General features: G+C 35.4%; 5 protein-coding genes and 1 non-coding gene across 9 annotated transcripts; 5 read left to right on the forward strand and 1 right to left on the reverse strand.

Moving 5' to 3' along the window:
• On the forward strand, positions 572-4,098 carry LOC104755874 (cyclin-A2-3-like). Its single transcript, XM_010478346.2, has 11 exons — positions 572-807; positions 1,527-1,821; positions 1,922-2,153; positions 2,253-2,389; positions 2,487-2,579; positions 2,671-2,804; positions 2,889-2,964; positions 3,044-3,154; positions 3,243-3,392; positions 3,484-3,618; positions 3,717-4,098. The coding sequence occupies exons 2-11, from the start codon at positions 1,606-1,608 to the stop codon at positions 3,768-3,770; spliced, it is 1,338 nt and encodes a 445-aa protein (XP_010476648.1). The 5' UTR covers positions 572-807; positions 1,527-1,605; the 3' UTR covers positions 3,771-4,098.
• LOC104755876 (auxin-responsive protein IAA5-like) lies at positions 4,197-5,188 on the reverse strand. Of its 2 annotated transcripts, none has more exons than XM_010478348.2 (3): positions 4,712-5,188; positions 4,522-4,606; positions 4,197-4,439 (listed from the first exon to the last, which is right to left on the reverse strand). In XM_010478348.2, exons 1-3 carry the CDS (start codon positions 5,043-5,045, stop codon positions 4,379-4,381), a joined length of 480 nt encoding a protein of 159 aa, XP_010476650.1. In that variant the 5' UTR covers positions 5,046-5,188; the 3' UTR covers positions 4,197-4,378. The 2 variants fall into 2 exon arrangements, with proteins under 2 accessions (XP_010476650.1, XP_010476649.1); XM_010478347.2 differs by having other exon boundaries at positions 4,522-4,627.
• LOC104759240 lies at positions 7,024-7,772 on the forward strand. The gene is made up of 3 exons (XM_019238863.1): positions 7,024-7,397; positions 7,515-7,640; positions 7,748-7,772. The coding sequence occupies exons 1-3, from the start codon at positions 7,024-7,026 to the stop codon at positions 7,770-7,772; spliced, it is 525 nt and encodes a 174-aa protein (XP_019094408.1).
• LOC104755877 lies at positions 8,588-9,438 on the forward strand. The gene is made up of 3 exons (XM_010478349.1): positions 8,588-8,943; positions 9,016-9,144; positions 9,261-9,438. Exons 1-3 carry the CDS (start codon positions 8,588-8,590, stop codon positions 9,436-9,438), a joined length of 663 nt encoding a protein of 220 aa, XP_010476651.1.
• On the forward strand, positions 11,368-11,449 carry TRNAS-AGA. The gene has a single exon. It is a non-coding gene; the product is annotated as a tRNA-Ser (tRNA).
• On the forward strand, positions 11,526-15,516 carry LOC104755878. 3 transcript variants are annotated; one of them, XM_010478351.2, is made up of 11 exons: positions 11,526-11,804; positions 12,128-12,288; positions 12,401-12,486; positions 12,585-12,681; positions 12,782-13,029; positions 13,113-13,903; positions 13,994-14,063; positions 14,244-14,392; positions 14,715-14,967; positions 15,064-15,171; positions 15,251-15,516. In XM_010478351.2, exons 1-11 carry the CDS (start codon positions 11,634-11,636, stop codon positions 15,379-15,381), a joined length of 2,265 nt encoding a protein of 754 aa, XP_010476653.1. In that variant the 5' UTR covers positions 11,526-11,633; the 3' UTR covers positions 15,382-15,516. The 3 variants fall into 3 exon arrangements, with proteins under 3 accessions (XP_010476653.1, XP_010476654.1, XP_019094883.1); XM_010478352.2 differs by having other exon boundaries at positions 14,718-14,967; XM_019239338.1 differs by having other exon boundaries at positions 12,155-12,288.

The following is a 16,666-nucleotide window of genomic DNA, read 5'->3' on the forward strand; positions in this document are numbered from 1 at the left end:
TCTTTTTTTTTTTTTTTTTTTTTTTNTTTTTTTTTGTGGTAATTTAAACGATTTGCTACAAAAATGAAAAAGGAAAAAAAAAATCATGTGAACCCAAAAAAAGAAAAAGAAAAAAATGAAAACAAAAAGTTGTAATAATGGCTAAGGGATTTTCTACTCGTAGCTCGGTTGCTTCTCATTAAATCAGTAAACGGTGTGGAATTTAATGGCACATATATACCATTGTACGTAAATAGGATAATAAATGTGGCAAATTATTGTATTACCCAAATTATTACCCATATCTCACGGGGTTCATCACCCAAATCTATGTTTAAGTACGCTACTAAATTCATATAATTAAGGACTCTAATTAAACTAACTCAACTTTTTCCCCCAATAAACTCACTTCGTTTTCGTCTCTCTCTCTCTCTCTCTCTCTCTCTCTCTCTCTCTCTCTCCTCCATATGGACTTATGGTCAACACTCAACAGGCCAATTTTTTTATTTATTTAATTTCATTCTTCTTCTCTGCACATAAAACTAAAAACATTTTTGTAATGTTTTCTTTTTGAAAAAACACTGTTTTAATGTCGTTAGTAAAGTTAAATATTTTTTCTTTTCTTTTTATTTTTATATATTCCTTAATTATTTCTAAATGTGTCTTCTTTATCGTTTAAACCCACACTAGTGTTGTGTGTTGTCTCCGTTCATTCTCAAAGACGGTCTCTTTCCCTAAAGAGCGGATTCATTCACCATCTCGATCTGTGTCCAAAGCTCCTATCTTTTTTTCTTCTTCTCCTGAAGGGTTTTGTTGGAGCTTTCTCAGGTTCTCTAATCTCAGTCTTTTAACTTAATTTTGTTAAGAAAGTTTTGATTTTTATGCTCTCATCCGCGTTATCTTGCATTTCGTTTGCGTTTGAGCCGCCGCAAGTTTTCAACTTTTTATGTTTTTTTTTTCTTCCGGATTTCAATGTTTATAAGGGTTTCTTAAGTAGAATGTGAGTTGATTTTAACTTTTAACGCATAGGGTTTTGTGGGTTTCTAGATTTCTTTAGATGTTGAAGCTCTGATTCATGGGTTTGCTTAGGTTTCTCACGATCTGTTCGTTTTCTCAAGATAATGTGGCTGAGAAAATATTTATAAATCCCCACAACATAGAAAGAAAGAGTAGTTGGATTCTCGAATATTGATTTTCCTAATATTTTTTAGATTTTGTAAAATTGAGGTTCTTTGCTGCATTACTGTATGCATTGTTCGATAAGGAAATCAAATAACTTTTTGATTCTACCATTGAATCTTACGGAGTTTTGAAAATAAAAAAGTTTGAACCTTTGGAGCTTGTATAGTTGTATGTATCTTCTATTGATACTATTGCTTCAGTGGACCAAAATTTTCCTGGAAAGTTTCCAAAAAATCAAGTTGGTTCTAGTTTTGAGTCACTCTGGCCATCTTTTTTTTATATTCATTGTTGCAGATGAGCAATCTGATCTCTCTATTGTCTTAAAAGGTTGATCTTTTGTGTTCTCTTGTCTTTCAATTTGACAGATCGGGAGGAAGATGATGCAGTCCTAAGACTCAAAGACACTTCTTCAAGGCTGTTGTCTTCTCGTGGGATTTTTATAACATGGGGAAGGAAAATGATGTGTCTCGTCCATTCACTCGTGCCCGTGCCTCTGCTTTGCGTGCTGCAGTAATGACTTCTACTACACAGAATCAACAGAGAGCAAACGCAAAAAGACCAGCCTTGGAGGATGCAAGAGCCACTGCACCTAACAAGAGGAAGAAGCGAGCGGCTCTAGGGGAGATTACAAATGTTAACTCCAATGCAGATATACTTGAGGTTGTTAAAACTACATTCTGTTTCTTTATAGTGTTTGGCTTCCTGTGATATCTTGTGAAGTAATACATGCATCTCTGGGACATGGGTTTTGCCATTTCAGGCCAAAGACATTAAGCAGATAAAGAAAGGACGGGGTTCATCCCAGTTGACATCTTCTGTAACTTCAGAAGTCACAGATCTTCAGTCCGGTACTGATGCAAAAGTAGAAGTTGTATCAAATACAACAGGAAACCTGTCTCTCTGTAAAGGCACAAATGACACAGCTGATAACTGTATTGAGAAGTGGAATTTCAAATTGCCTCCAAGACCACTTGGGAGACCAGCTTCTACAGGTGATCTATTTGATACAAATTTCCATGTGATTACTTCCTATTGTATAAAGGAGTGGTCTTTACTGACTTCTAAATCCTTTTTCTGCAAAATGGTTGCAGCTGAGAAAAGTGCTGTTATTGGTAGTTCAACTGTACCAGATATCCCAAAATTTGTAGACATTGATTCAGATGACAAGGATCCTTTACTGTGTTGCCTCTACGCCCCTGATATCTACTACAATTTGCGTGTTTCAGAGGTAATTCCTAGGCTTTGGTAATCTCTATAGATATTTGTTAAGCCAACGCACTGGAAGTTTGATTCCTTCTGTTTCTGTGTCACTTCTCTTCTGGCAGCTTAAACGCAGACCAGTTCCTGACTTTATGGAGAGAGTACAAAAGAATGTCACCCAGTCCATGCGGGGGATTCTGGTTGATTGGCTTGTGGAGGTTAGTGTTTAGTTTCACTTTTGATGCTAACTTTTGTAGCTTCTATGCCATTCTCCGGGTTCTCACAAAAAAAGCCTGATTTCAATCACAGGTCTCTGAGGAATACACACTTGTACCTGATACTCTCTACCTCACAGTGTATCTCATAGACTGGTTCCTCCATGGAAACTACGTGCAAAGACAACAACTGCAACTGCTCGGCATCACTTGCATGCTAATTGCCTCGTATGTTCCTCTCAGATCTCACTAGTAAATCTCGTCTCAAAAGTGAAACTAAACTTGTATTTGTTTATACTTAAAACTTTACAGGAAGTATGAGGAAATTTGTGCGCCACGCATTGAGGAGTTTTGCTTCATTACAGATAACACCTACACAAGAGATCAGGTATACCGAGATTGCTGTCTAAAACTTAGAAACGAAAGTGTGTAATGTACTAATGTGTTACTGAAATCTTGATGTGCAGGTTTTGGAAATGGAGAACCAAGTACTTAAGCATTTTAGCTTTCAAATATACACTCCCACTCCAAAAACGTTCCTCAGGAGATTTATCAGAGCAGCACACGCCTCTCACCTGGTAATGCATTTTGCAATTTGCTCACCTATCTCTTCTTGTTACAAAGTTTAGTAGAAAGACTGACGTTGATTGATTGCTGATTCGGCAGAGCCCGGGCCTTGAAGTCGAGTTTCTAGCCAGCTATCTAACGGAGTTGACATTAATTGACTACCATTTCTTGAAGTTTCTTCCTTCCGTCGTTGCTGCTTCAGCGGTTTTTCTTGCCAAGTGGACATTGGACCAATCAAACCACCCATGGGTCTGTAATGTTGCTTCTCTTTCTTTATATCCAGACACAGTTTAGTTCCACAAAATGTTAACCTTCTTTTTTTTTTTTTTGTTGCCTGCAGAATCCAACACTTGAGCATTACACAACATACAAAGCGGCGGATCTGAAAGCATCTGTGCATGCCTTACAAAATCTGCAGCTTAACACCAACGGTTGCCCCTTAAGTGCTATACGCATGAAGTATAGACAAGAGAAAGTAAGCTTATATACTGTTAAAACCACATACAAAGACCTGTTTGGTATTGTTTGAGTTTGGTTTCCTTGATTCTCATAAGACTTATTTTGGATTTGCAGTTCAAATCTGTGGCGGTTCTCATGTCTCCAAAGCTACTTGACACCCTATTCTGAAGGTTTCAACTCCTAACCGATAATAGATTTGTCACATTGGCCCATTTCGTCTTCATTCATCTATTACTCTCTGTTCATAAAACAGTTCCCACAGTCCCACTCATCTAATACATGATTAGAAATTCGGTTTAGCCTAGTTTGATCCCTGGTTTGGTTCTTCCAAACCCCGGCACATCTAATCGGTGACAAGAGGTTATATTTACTGTAACGAGAATGTACATTTTTCTCCCATCTTGAGGCAATGTAATCGGAGTTTCATATCATTTTTCTGATATGAAGTAGATTTTAAGTATTGATATCAATATATCATCACTGTAGTTCATAACTTTTTTCCACTTTCATTGATTATTGATATTATTTGTCATGCAGCAAAGTATAAAAACTGGCTTTCGACTTTAGTCCAGTGACCAAAAGATAAAGGATGAATAAATTTATGTAAAAGAAAACAACTTCTATAGAATGTCAATTCAAAAATTTCGGAAACTTTATTAGACTTCCGAAGAGACATATTGAGTAGAGTACTATGTGATGATGAAACATATTTTGTCTTGTCTAGAGATTTCTCTAAGGCTCACTCACATTCACATGTGACTATATAAAAAAACCATTCATCCTCTGTTACATGATCTCTTCATAATCCTTAACCTCTTGCATGATCCAAGGAACATTCTGCAAATAAACAATTTTATAATTTATTAGAACTCAATTAAAGTAAAACGAAAGTGAACTGAAGATTATAGAGGAAACATACTCCCAAGGAACGTCTCCCGCAAGCATCCAGTCTCCATCTCTATCCTCATATATTGGTACGCATTCACTTTCCTTTAAAGTATCATCTTCATTTCCATACATAAACACTATAGTTAAAGTCAACGTTATGATCATTAATGGCCTTAATTTAAGACCAAAGCAAAAGAATATTTATAGAGATCAGAACTAACCAAAATTGAGAGAGCATCCGAATAGACTCTGCAGAGCGGAAGCGAGATCTTGGTAACATTCGTACATTTCCAAATCAATCTTCCTTAAAAATGCAGCTCCGTCTACACTCACTTTCACGTACGTACTTTTGGTCTGTTCGAGACTGTTCTTTCTCCGGTACGAGCAAATCGGTGGCCAACCCACAACTTGACTCTTTGTAGCCGGTTCACATTTCAAGTCTCTCTCAACTTCCGGAGAAACCCTCTTCTTCCCGGATACGATGGTATCATCTCCGGGAAGACCTAGTCGTAGTTCGGTGATTGCGAGTCCAAGAATACTACTCTCATTCGCCATTTTTTGATACTTTGGGTTGAAGTATATTACTATATTAGTGTGATAATGTGTTTGAACTTTATTATGTTACCACTTTATATGTTATCATGGGAACACAAAACGATGCCGTCTGAGACAAGCTCGTTTAACATTGATTTATCTTGTCGGCCCCATTCGAAGATCTTGTCGAAACCTTTATGACATTTTATTTTCATTCCTTTGCCCGCTTTGTGTTTAAATGTCGATGTTGTGGATCCGTTGATTCGACACATCGGATGGCTACGCTCTTGTTACCGACAAAGTAGGGTTTCTTTCTCAGCCGTTGGATCATAATTAAACACATTAGTGTATCTCTCTATTAGACATCCCATGTTGTGTGAATTGTTATGTCTCCCATTCTTTTAATCAACGACATAAAACTAAAACAACATATTCATGGTCGAATATATGATAGTGCACATTAAAATCTACGTATATATTTTAAATGCTCATGTTTCTTGACAACCGAACACGTGTTACTCAAGGCTAAGACAAGTTACTTATTTATTATACATGGCGAACGCCCACACGAAGCTTAAATTATTTTCATTTTTTTCTACACGTATCATAGTGCCTAACATTATTTTATAGAGAATATGCACTAAATAGCACAAACAGAACTTAAGAAAATACCACAGTTGACAAAAAAAAAAAAATAAATACCACAATTGTATGTGCTTTTCTCTTTATATACAATTACTCTTATATCCATTACATATATTACATGTTATTTATTTAAATATCATGTCATTTTTTTAAAATGAAATTATATGTCGGTTTGGATTCACAAATGAAATAGTTAGGATTTAGATTTTATAATTAGAACGAAATTATATGTCGGTTTGGGTTCACAAATGAGATGGTTAGGATTTAGATTTTATAATTAGAACGAAATTATATGTCGGTTAGGATTCACAAGTGAAATGGTTAAAGTTTAGATTTTACACTTAGAATGAAATTATATGTCAGTTTGGATTCACAAATGAGATGGTTAGAGTTTAGATTTTACAATTAAAACGAGATTATATGTCGGTTTGAGTTTACAATTAAACACTATTTAGATTTTACAATTTAAACGAAATTATATGTTGGTTTGGGTTCACAAATGAGATAGTTATGATTTATATTTTACAATTAGAACAAAATTATATGTCGGATTGGGTTCACAAATGAGATGGTTAGAGTTTAGATTTTACAATTAAAACGAAATTATATATCGGTTTGGGTTTACAATTAAACGCTATTTAGTTCAATATAATATGGAAAATATAAATATTACATGCTATTTCAAAAAATCTCACCAAATCTTTCACTTTTTCTATCTAACACTAAAATAAATAAATAAAATGATTATGTTTTTTTACTCAAAAAAAAAAGTGAACCTTATAGTATTTTTCTATAAAAAATGTTATTATGGTATTTTGTTTATTTTACTCCATATTTGTGCTATCTACTAATATTACTCTATTTTATATATAACTTTTGACCCCAAAAAAATGTATTTTGTATATGTAGTATCTAGTTTTTGCAATTCACACATGCGCCCGACACTTTCATTAGTTACATTACATTACACATAAATTACCCGAGACTTTTGGTTATTTGCATAAATACCTGAAACTACTGATATTCACAACACTTACCCCGGCACTTTCGTTATTTACACATGTATGCCACTTTTTTTTTTGTCAGTTTTGTAACGAATTGGAAACGGAACTGATTAAAAAAAACATCGATGACAGGAATAATTCCAATTTTTATATATAGATATTCCCATATCTTTGTATCTCCAGTTGCACATTTTTGGAATGTGCATATATTTAGTTGATGGATCCGCAAAATTTTCCATTTATGAGATTAGTTATATTTCCTTGTACACATTTTATAGGTTTTGATCGATCATGTAAAAGTGCATATATCGCCGGTCAATGAAAAACACAACACGCGCGACTTTGTGACAATGGAGCCCGAAACCCACAATGATAATGATGAGCACGTCATCGATGTTACAACCGATGAGTATTCTACGTCAGGATCCTCTTTGGACGAGGGAAGCTACTCTTCATTAAGCTCGCCTCTGTCTACTGATGACGGTGCAAGTTCATCATCTACGAGAGGCTGTGATTGTTTTTGGAATACACTAGAATTAGTAGTCACTTTGGTTCACATTGTTGCAGCATTAGTAATTTTGACTCTGGCAAAAGATGAACATCCACACGCACTTTTGTTAGCATGGCTCATCGGTTACACTTGTGGATGTATTACCATTGCCCTCCTTATTATCCTTTCGCTTCTCCGCAAGTATAACCAAGTTGGGGTTTACTCAAGGTCGAGGTATAATAATCCCATAATAATTCCTATTTAATTCTGTTTATATATGTTTCTTTTGTTGTTATTGAAATTAATGGGTTTAGTTAGCCAAATCAAAACAAACAAATATTGGTGTGGCAGAGTGGATAGGGTGATGGAGGTTTTGAAGACTGGGGTTGAATGTTTATTTTTTGTGTGGTTAATCTTGGGGATTGTATGGATTTCTGATGCACACTCATCTCCTTCCGATGCTCCTAAACTCCACAGGTTCAACTCACAATCATATCCCAAAAGAGAATTAATTTTTTAAATTATCCCTAACTAATTAATCTCACTGTTGTCTTCTTGATTACACTTTTTCAGGTTTTGTGTAGGCTTCATTGCTTTCAGTTGGATTAGATATGTATTTACACTTCTATTATGTGCAGGTATCTTTTTATCTCATATAATTTGTTCACGAGTGTTTGGAACATTTTTTTTTTTTCTCATCTATGGTAGATAATAAGTTGTGAGAAAAATGATGTAGATTCTCTTCGGGGTGGTGGATTATATTTTCAGAGACCGAGCCCTGATGATGTGAGTAATCTGATACTATACTGTGTTTGAAGAAGCATTTTTTTTTTGTTGTTTTCATAATTTTAATGATGGTGTGCAGTGTTGTTGCATATGCTTGGAGAAATTTGGAGAGGAAGAACGAGTAGTAATAAGGAAACTTGAATGCTCACACTTATTTCATTCGAAGTGTATAGACAAATGGCTGAGAGTCAAATCGACATGCCCTCTCTGTCAATCACTGGTTAGGGATTGTTGAGATGAGGTTAAGGTGTTTTGGTGAAGACTTTTTTTTTTTTTTGTTTTGTTAATATTCAAAACATAGAAGTGACGTTATACCACATTAAACCCTCTCCACTTGAAATAGGTTCCCGGAGATGTCTGTCATGAGGCTATTTACTCATGTTTTGATCTGAATTTTTAAAGAACCTCCTTATGTGTCTTTTTATTTGACTATTGTTTATAATAATTTGATTGCGTTAAATACTACAATATAGTTTACTTGGTGTTGATCTATCTGGTCTATTAAAAAAAAAAGACTAATAATAATGTAGCACCAAAGTAGAAAGGTATATGCTTCGTGTGTCAACGCTGATATAAGATGGACTTTTTAAACTTTTGATGGGCAAGAAATAGGAGAAAGAAACCAAAAGTGATCATCAATGGAAGGCCCTTTGTTGACCGAGCGTGAACACATCATCAACATCACAAACGATCGTAGTTCCCCATCAACAGATGGTCAGCAACCACACGAGTTTGTTGAATTGGGTGATCCATACACAAATGAAAATGTTTGGAATTCGATCGAGTTTGTTGTGACTTTGGCCCTGATTGCTGCAGCCATAATTGTTCTGATCCAGCCAAGAGATGAAGAACACCCACAAATAGTTTTGTTTATAGGGATCATCGGTTATACTTGTGGCTGTGTTGCCACTCTCCCTATCCTATGTTGGCGTTTTTGGCATTATAACCGAAGTGTTGGCCCCGAATCTATAGACCAATACTTAAGAGAGAAAAGGTAATATAGATTGTGTTTATGTTCTCTCTTTATGCATTAGATTGAGATATAATGGCTTTATTGGTTTTGCAGAATCAACAAGCGTATGGACCATATTATGATGTGTTTCTTCCTGGGTTGGTTTGTGGTGTTTTTATGGATTTGTACTGTTCATGTATACATCTCATCGGCTCTAGAAGATACTACTAGTAAATTCTTATGGTGCGTATCAAAACGAAATTTACTATCATATCCCTTAAAAGTAATATTGAACTTTTCTAATACATGCATGCGGTAATTAATACTCATCTATTGTCTTCTACATTGTCTTGATGCAGGTTATGTGTGGCTCTCCTTACTTTCAGTTGCATTAGATATGTATTTTCTAATCTAACAATGGCAGTGGTCTGTTACACCACTCCTTTGCTCATACTGACTCCTGTGGTCGTATGTGTTCTCCTTGTTGTGGAAGTCTTAAAAGCCATTGGATCATGCATTGTAGAATGCATCTGTTAATTCGTCAAATCTGTCGCACGTTACTGATAATCAATATCAATCCTGCGACCTATGATTGTACTTTTTTATTTTTCCTGGTGTTAAGTGTTAACAAACAATCAGAAATTTGGTGTTAAATTTGTTGAGAAAAACATGTTATTTGCTACAGTTTCCCAAATAAGAATAAAAACTTTTTTTTTAACTTTCCCAAATATTAAGTTAAGCACCAAAGAATTGGAAAGATCTCTATTTTTAGTTTGGTTGTAAATACTAGTATATAATTCAGACCAAATATTAAAGTTTTAATTTATTTCATTGTAACAGATTGGCTGGTGTCCATTTGGTCTTTAATAATTTAGTTGGATATATATCCCTCATATTAATTGTAAACACAACTATAAAACAAACATTACTTAGTATTTACATTCTAATGCCATTGAAATTTAGACTAAATAATTTATTAACCAGAGGATTAAAATCCCTCGTATAACCACACCAGGGATTGAGTCCCGCTTTCTACGAATATAGGAATTTAGCTGATAGGTCAGCCAGTTGTGACCCAATGGTTAAAAAAAACATATTTTAATAATCGGATAAACGCAAAGGTACAGGGTCGAATCTAACTTTTTCCTAATTTTTCTAGATTCTCAGACCCTTAAAGAAAATTAAATTCTGTTTATATATACAAAAATTTTGGTTGGTCAGGTGGTTATAGAAATATTCTACTTACCAAATGTCCATTTTATTTTTTTTACTCCCGTAAATCAGTTTAATACAATTAAAGAAAAATAAATTAAGAGTATAAATAATTAAGAAAATTGTAATAATATCTATTTTTTAAATTAGTACCTACTATTATAATCAGATTTTAAAATACTAACCATATTTAATCATTTTAGTATAGATAATTAAGTTGAGATTTCAAATATAAATCATATAAGAAAATAGTCAAACATCTCTAGATTTTTCATAGTTATAAAGATACTCATTCCCCATAGTAATCATTACAACCAAGAAAACAGCTTAAAATATCAATAATAGAAATATGCTCTTTTATATTGATTTCAAACTGATTAATCAGAAAGTATTGTAATAATTTATTAAAATTCTAAATCAAAATATATATCCGAAAATATTAGTTTTAGAATTATGAAAACTAATAATTTGAAAATATTTACATATTTAGTTTTAAAATTATGAGAAAACTAAATGTTTAGTTAAAAAACATATCTACTAATCTTAATCTTTTGTGAAATATATTTTTACAATAAAATATTAATATTAGTTAAAATAAATATATAATGGGACAAATGGCGAAATTAGCTAGTTCTGTCCCATCCCCTTCTTTGGAAATTGGGGTCTTGGGTCTTGGGGAGGCAACGGACCCTGGCAAGGAGATGCCGTGAGGGGAGGCAGATTCAGTAAGCATGAGGTTTTTTTGGACGAAGTTTTTAATTCTTATTTCTCATCTTTCAATTTAGTATATTTAATTCATTAAGCATGCAAGAGGGGATTTCCAAACTGTAGCTTTGAATATGGCAGGTCAGAATATTTAGTATAGATAATTTTTTATATTTTTTTGTACAAGTTTTGAAAGATAGTTAGTTAAAAAAATATTTATGTAATATAAACTATTAAATAATCAATAAGTTATTAAACACTTTTAAAATATATAATTATATTTTGTTAATATTAATTTCAAACCTTATCTAGTTTAACAATAAACAATAGTTATTTGAGTTTTATTTATTTATTTATTTTTCCTACGCACATTTTTTACGTAACAATTCTCTCCATTTATTTTTTTCTTTAAAGAAGAAAAGTGGAAAACCAAAATGTAAAAACTAACCACCACTAAAAGGCCTATGAAGAATTGAAGACGTTTGTCTATCCCACAAAGCCAAAAAACCAAAAATATAAATAAACTTGTGCACATAAAACTGTCAATAAGTGGACGTGCCGGAGTGGTTATCGGGCATGACTAGAAATCATGTGGGCTATGCCCGCGCAGGTTCGAATCCTGCCGTTCACGTTTTTTATATTGTTTTCCCCCTTTATCCAGTTTTGTCTTCTTCTTCTTTTTTTTTTTTTTTAACATCCCGCCCATATCAATCTACCCTAGATTTTTCAATTTTGAAAACCCCACTCTCTCTCTCTCCCGGCGTCAGTGTTTTTAACTGAAATCCTCATCGGAGAGGAATTTTCCGGTGATTTAGATGGCTGATACGAGCCGCCGGAGTTCAAGTTTAGAGGACGATCCCCTTCACGCTTACTCAGGTCTATCCTTGTTTCCTCGCACACTCAAATCCTTGTCGAATCCTCTTCCTCCTCCTCCTCTTCATCAATCAGAAGATCCACAGCAGACCCATACTCTTCTTGAGTCTATGGTAAAGCTTTTCCCCCTCCTCCTCCTCTTAATCTGCTTCATACTTCGATCTGATTTGCATTATTAGTTAGCCTTAGGGTTTGGTTTGCTCAGTGAGTAATTACGGCGACGATTCGAGTTGGTTATTTTGACGGTTACGAAATCAATCTCATTTCTCGCGTGTTTAATCGTAACCTTGCTTCGATTCTGCTCATCCCGCTTCTGGGTGGGTCTTCCCAAATGACGAAGATTAGGGTTTTTATTTTATTTTATACGCCTTTGTATCTTCTTCTTCTTCTTCTAGATGGATGTTTGATTTTCAGATTCTTGACTTATATCTTACAGCCTTTCGAAATTCAAAATGAGCATCAGGAGCAGGCAAAAGCTATCTTAGAAGATATCAATGTAGATGCCAAGCTGCTGAACCCTATTCCAAATAAACGAGAACGAAGACCGGGGTTAGACCCCCGTCAGCGGAAAAGCTTTTCTCTTGACCTTCCGACAAGGTTAAAAAAGATCATAGCAACTGAGCCATTGATTTTTTTCTTTATTTTTCCACTTCATCTTGATTCCTTTACAAAGTTAGTTGAAACCTATATTAAAATATTCTTGTTGCAGTCAACCACCTCCAGCTCTACCAAGCTTTGGTGGTAGTAAAATTCCAAGACCTGAAGAGTACTTTGCTGAATATGATAAATATGAACGTGAGTTATTTCTTTTTCTCATGTTCATAGCCTTACCGTCTTTTATTATATAACTGTCATGCATTTATGATGTTTTCTTTTCGGTGGATTTGAAATAGTTGCCAATCGAGAATGGCATAAACAGACTGGCACCAGTGTGATAGATACACAACAGAACCCGCCAGCAAGGCGCCCTCGCAGACCAGGACTTCAAGGGTATGTACTATGAGCAACTCTGTTGGAGCATGTTTCAGAAGTGTTCCATTTCCATCTTTTGCTATCTGTTTTCCTTGATACTGAAAATTTTAAATTCTAGGAGGAAACGGCCTTCGTTCATGCTTACTTCTGAGGATGGTTATATCGCTGATGATGTCAACCTAGAAGGTTCAGAAAAGGAAATCCCCGTTCCTTCTGAGAAAAGCTTAAAGAGGACCACAGCTGCACAAGTTATGACTGATGCTGTCAACCTGGAAGCTTCAGAAAAGGAAATCCCCATTCCTTCTGAACAAAGCTTAAAGAGGACCACAGCTGCACAAGTTATGACTGCAGATAGGGAAGTAGATGGTGAGTGACCACTTGTTTGATCATCGCTACCATTTTGTGAAATCTTGCTATCATCTGATAGTGATAGAAACTGTGTTTTCCAGATTCAACCGTAGACACGGACAAGGACTTAAGCAAGATTTTGCATGAGTTGCTTGCTTGCAGTCGGGATGAGCTTGAGGGCGGTGGTGCCATCAAGATTTTGGAGGATCGCTTGAATGTTAAGCCCTTTGTTGTGGAAGATATTTCTGAAGTTCCAGATGTTAGAAAAATGGACTTGAAGGCATCTGGAAGGAACCCATCAAACCGGAAGAGTGTGCTATCAAACATACAGAATATGCTGAAAGGGACCCCCAGGGATGCGGTTCGAAAAAATAGCTACTCGTCATCCCCCCTGATGAAAGAACATATTTCATCACCAAACCCACCAAATAAGCAGTTTTCATTTCCTGACATCCATAACTTGCTTCCAGGGGATCACCTGTCTAATGAGGTTGATATACAACCTTCAGCAAAGGATTTGAATATTGGTTCCAGCTCTTCATTGGCCAATGATGCTGATAAAGATATAACTAATACATCCCCGTCTAATGTGGGTACTGTAGACGCTGCTAAACCTTTCAACAGCTCAGTGGAGAAGAATTCCGGTGAACATGATTCTGGTACTCGTTCTGGCATCCATAGATTTCATTCAAGTCGAGATGGGAATGCAGAAAATTGTGTGGAAGATAGCATCACAAATAAAATTTCAGCTACGCTAGAGGTGAATTTAGATATGCAAACATTAGAAAAAGAGGGAGATTTGCCCATGAGTGAAAGTGGAGCAAACAGTGACTCTGGCAGAAGGGAAAATGATGCTGATATCAGTGAAGAAACTGAGCAATTAGAAAGGCTGGTTAGTTTCTCCTTGGCTGTACGGGATTCTTCATTAACATATCTGGACTTCTTGTTGGTTACATCTCTTTTGAATTTGTTTGTGGTATAGGCGGAATATGGATCTAGAGAGGTTACAAGACCTTTGATTGTAGAAGAGGATAGTATCCTGCATCGGCAAGGTATGATAACCTATACCTTCATGCTATAGTGAATTATCTAAAACTAAACAAGCAAATTAGCATATCTCCTACATTAACTTGTCCACACTTTTCCATTAGATACTTACTTCCACTAACTTTTTCAGTTCACCTTTTAATTATGGTTCAAGTTTTTTCCTTACGCCGTTGCTTCGCCTTCAGGTTCATCCTCAAAGTCTCCAAACAGAGCTCCAGAACAATTCAACACAATGGATGGATCCTTTGAACATGCAGAGCCCATTCAGGGACAACAAGAGGAGGAAAATGACAACAGGGACACTGCTTGTGGACTTCAAGTTGAAAATCCTCAGGTTAGTTTCTCATCATTGTCTGTTCACCTCTGTGGGGTCTTGATACCAAGGCCAATTCGTCTTTATGTTGTCTCAATTGTTATAGTTGGTCCATCTCTTCTCGACGTTTATCCTTGTCATATCAGTAAAGGTATTTTTAATTGTAGTAGTGTGCCAGATTCGTATTGTTTTGATCCATGATAAATATAGCACACTGAACAGAATCGTTGGTTGTGTAAATGTTAAAGTATTCTGTGTTTTTTTTATGGTGTAAGTTCCGTTTAGGGTACTCTGAAGTATGAGCTTACTTGACAAAATGAATTAGAGATTAACTTATTTTCAGCAGGAGGTTGACAACTCTTCACGCAAACAAAGAAATAAACGAAAAAAGAGAGGATCTTCCGATAGCAATATGAAAAAGCGAAGCAAGACTGTGCATGGTGAGACTGGAGGGGACAAGCAAATGGCAACATTACCACATGAAAGTGGAGCAAAGAAGCAAACCAAAAAACAATCCAACGAGAGAGAAGAGAAGAAGCAAAAGAAAACTCTTACACGTGAGGCTGCAATATTCTCTCGCAGGAAAAGCCTTGCAGGTATATAGACTTGCCAATAAAAACTTAACTTCATTACTGGTACTTCATTTTCGATTGAAATACTAAACCAACATGTTTTTCTTGTCTCTCTCGAAGGTGCTGGAACTAAAATGGAAGGTGGTATCAGACGAAGTACAAGGATTAAGTCAAGACCACTCGAATTCTGGAGAGGTGAAAGATTCTTGTACGGACGGATCCATGAGAGTAAGTCACATAGTCGTTTTACCACATAGATTTTAAAATGCTTGTTGTTCAATTCATAACTTTCTTATTGTTTCAATAGGTTTGACTACTGTTATCGGCATAAAGTATGGATCCCCGGGAGATGGTAAAAGTGACAAGCGTGCATCTAAGGTGAAATCATATGTATCTGATGATTACAAAGACCTGGTTGATTTTGCTGCCCTGCATTGAAGTATCATCATAATCCTAGGAAGGAAATGGTCAACCATCCTCTTGTGATCATAATAACTATGGCGTCTTGTGTCTTACAAGGACCGTCACTAAACTTGTCACTGTCTTCCTTTAAAACCGCAACAGCATAAGACTTTCGCAAATGTAACGAAAGTTTTCAACTCTCGATTAGTCTCTTCCATGATACTTGTCAACTTGCATTTGTCACATTATTTCTTTAGGACACTTTTTGTAACCACCTTTCTCTCTTAAATGCTGCCTTGACTATATTAGTATTCTCTTAACTAAAGTCAAATATATTGTAATTAAGATTTGCACAAGTGGTTCATGACTATAATTATATATTCAACAAACCAAAAAGGTCTAATTTTGAATTTGGCAAATGCTATTTGCTCTTCGCCTCTTCGATTGCTAAACATATGACTAGGGGTGATCAGTTTCATTCATATATGGCACTTGGAAAATCGTCCATGGCTCAATGATCAAGTGTGGAATGAAGCCAAATTATTGAGTTTGTTCTCTTGCTTCGGTTTTGCTTTCTCTGTTGTTAATAAGTATCGGAAAAGGAAAAAGAGACCAACTTGTATTGTTGATAATAGAACCAAAACAAAAACGAAATGGGTTCAGGTGTTTAGACATTTTTACTGGAACTCAATATTCATACACCCCTTCCTTGATCCGCTTTTCTTGGATCGTGTCGCCAAAATGAAAACTGAATGGCAATATCGCTATTGAGTATATGGTCCTAACATTTTGATGTAAGTATCAACTTGATTTTTCGCACCAAACGTTTTACTTTCTAGGTGAAAATGCTAATACTCACAATTTTGGAAGAGCAAAAAATTAAATGCCTGACGAATGACGATATTTGTACTTGTTTTTCATACGCTTAATTAATTTGAAACCCATAAAAGTATTTTGACTTCCGACTGATGATTAAACCCGCCTATCTCTTTCTTTTGATACACCTTGATCGAATCAATCTAGCTAACGCGTGCGGCTTGCCTTCCGGACAAGACATAAAAACCACTAAAAGCCTTTAGTAATCTTATGTAGTTTCAGAAAACCAAAATTACTAAAAAAATCTCCAGTTCTCTCCACTATAGTTTTTACTGGTAAACGAAGACAAATAATCCACGTCAGCAAATTGGATAACGATCACAAATTGACAATTGTACAATAAAAAAAAGTAGACAATACAACAAGTTGATCACGGGCTCGTTACAGTATTTGATTAGATGTCGACCGTACAAACAAAGTATGAGTCCTCCTTTTCTCACGTAGT

The sequence above is a fragment of the Camelina sativa genome, chromosome 17, assembly GCF_000633955.1.
Source record: "Camelina sativa cultivar DH55 chromosome 17, Cs, whole genome shotgun sequence".
Taxonomy (NCBI): Eukaryota; Viridiplantae; Streptophyta; class Magnoliopsida; order Brassicales; family Brassicaceae; genus Camelina; species Camelina sativa.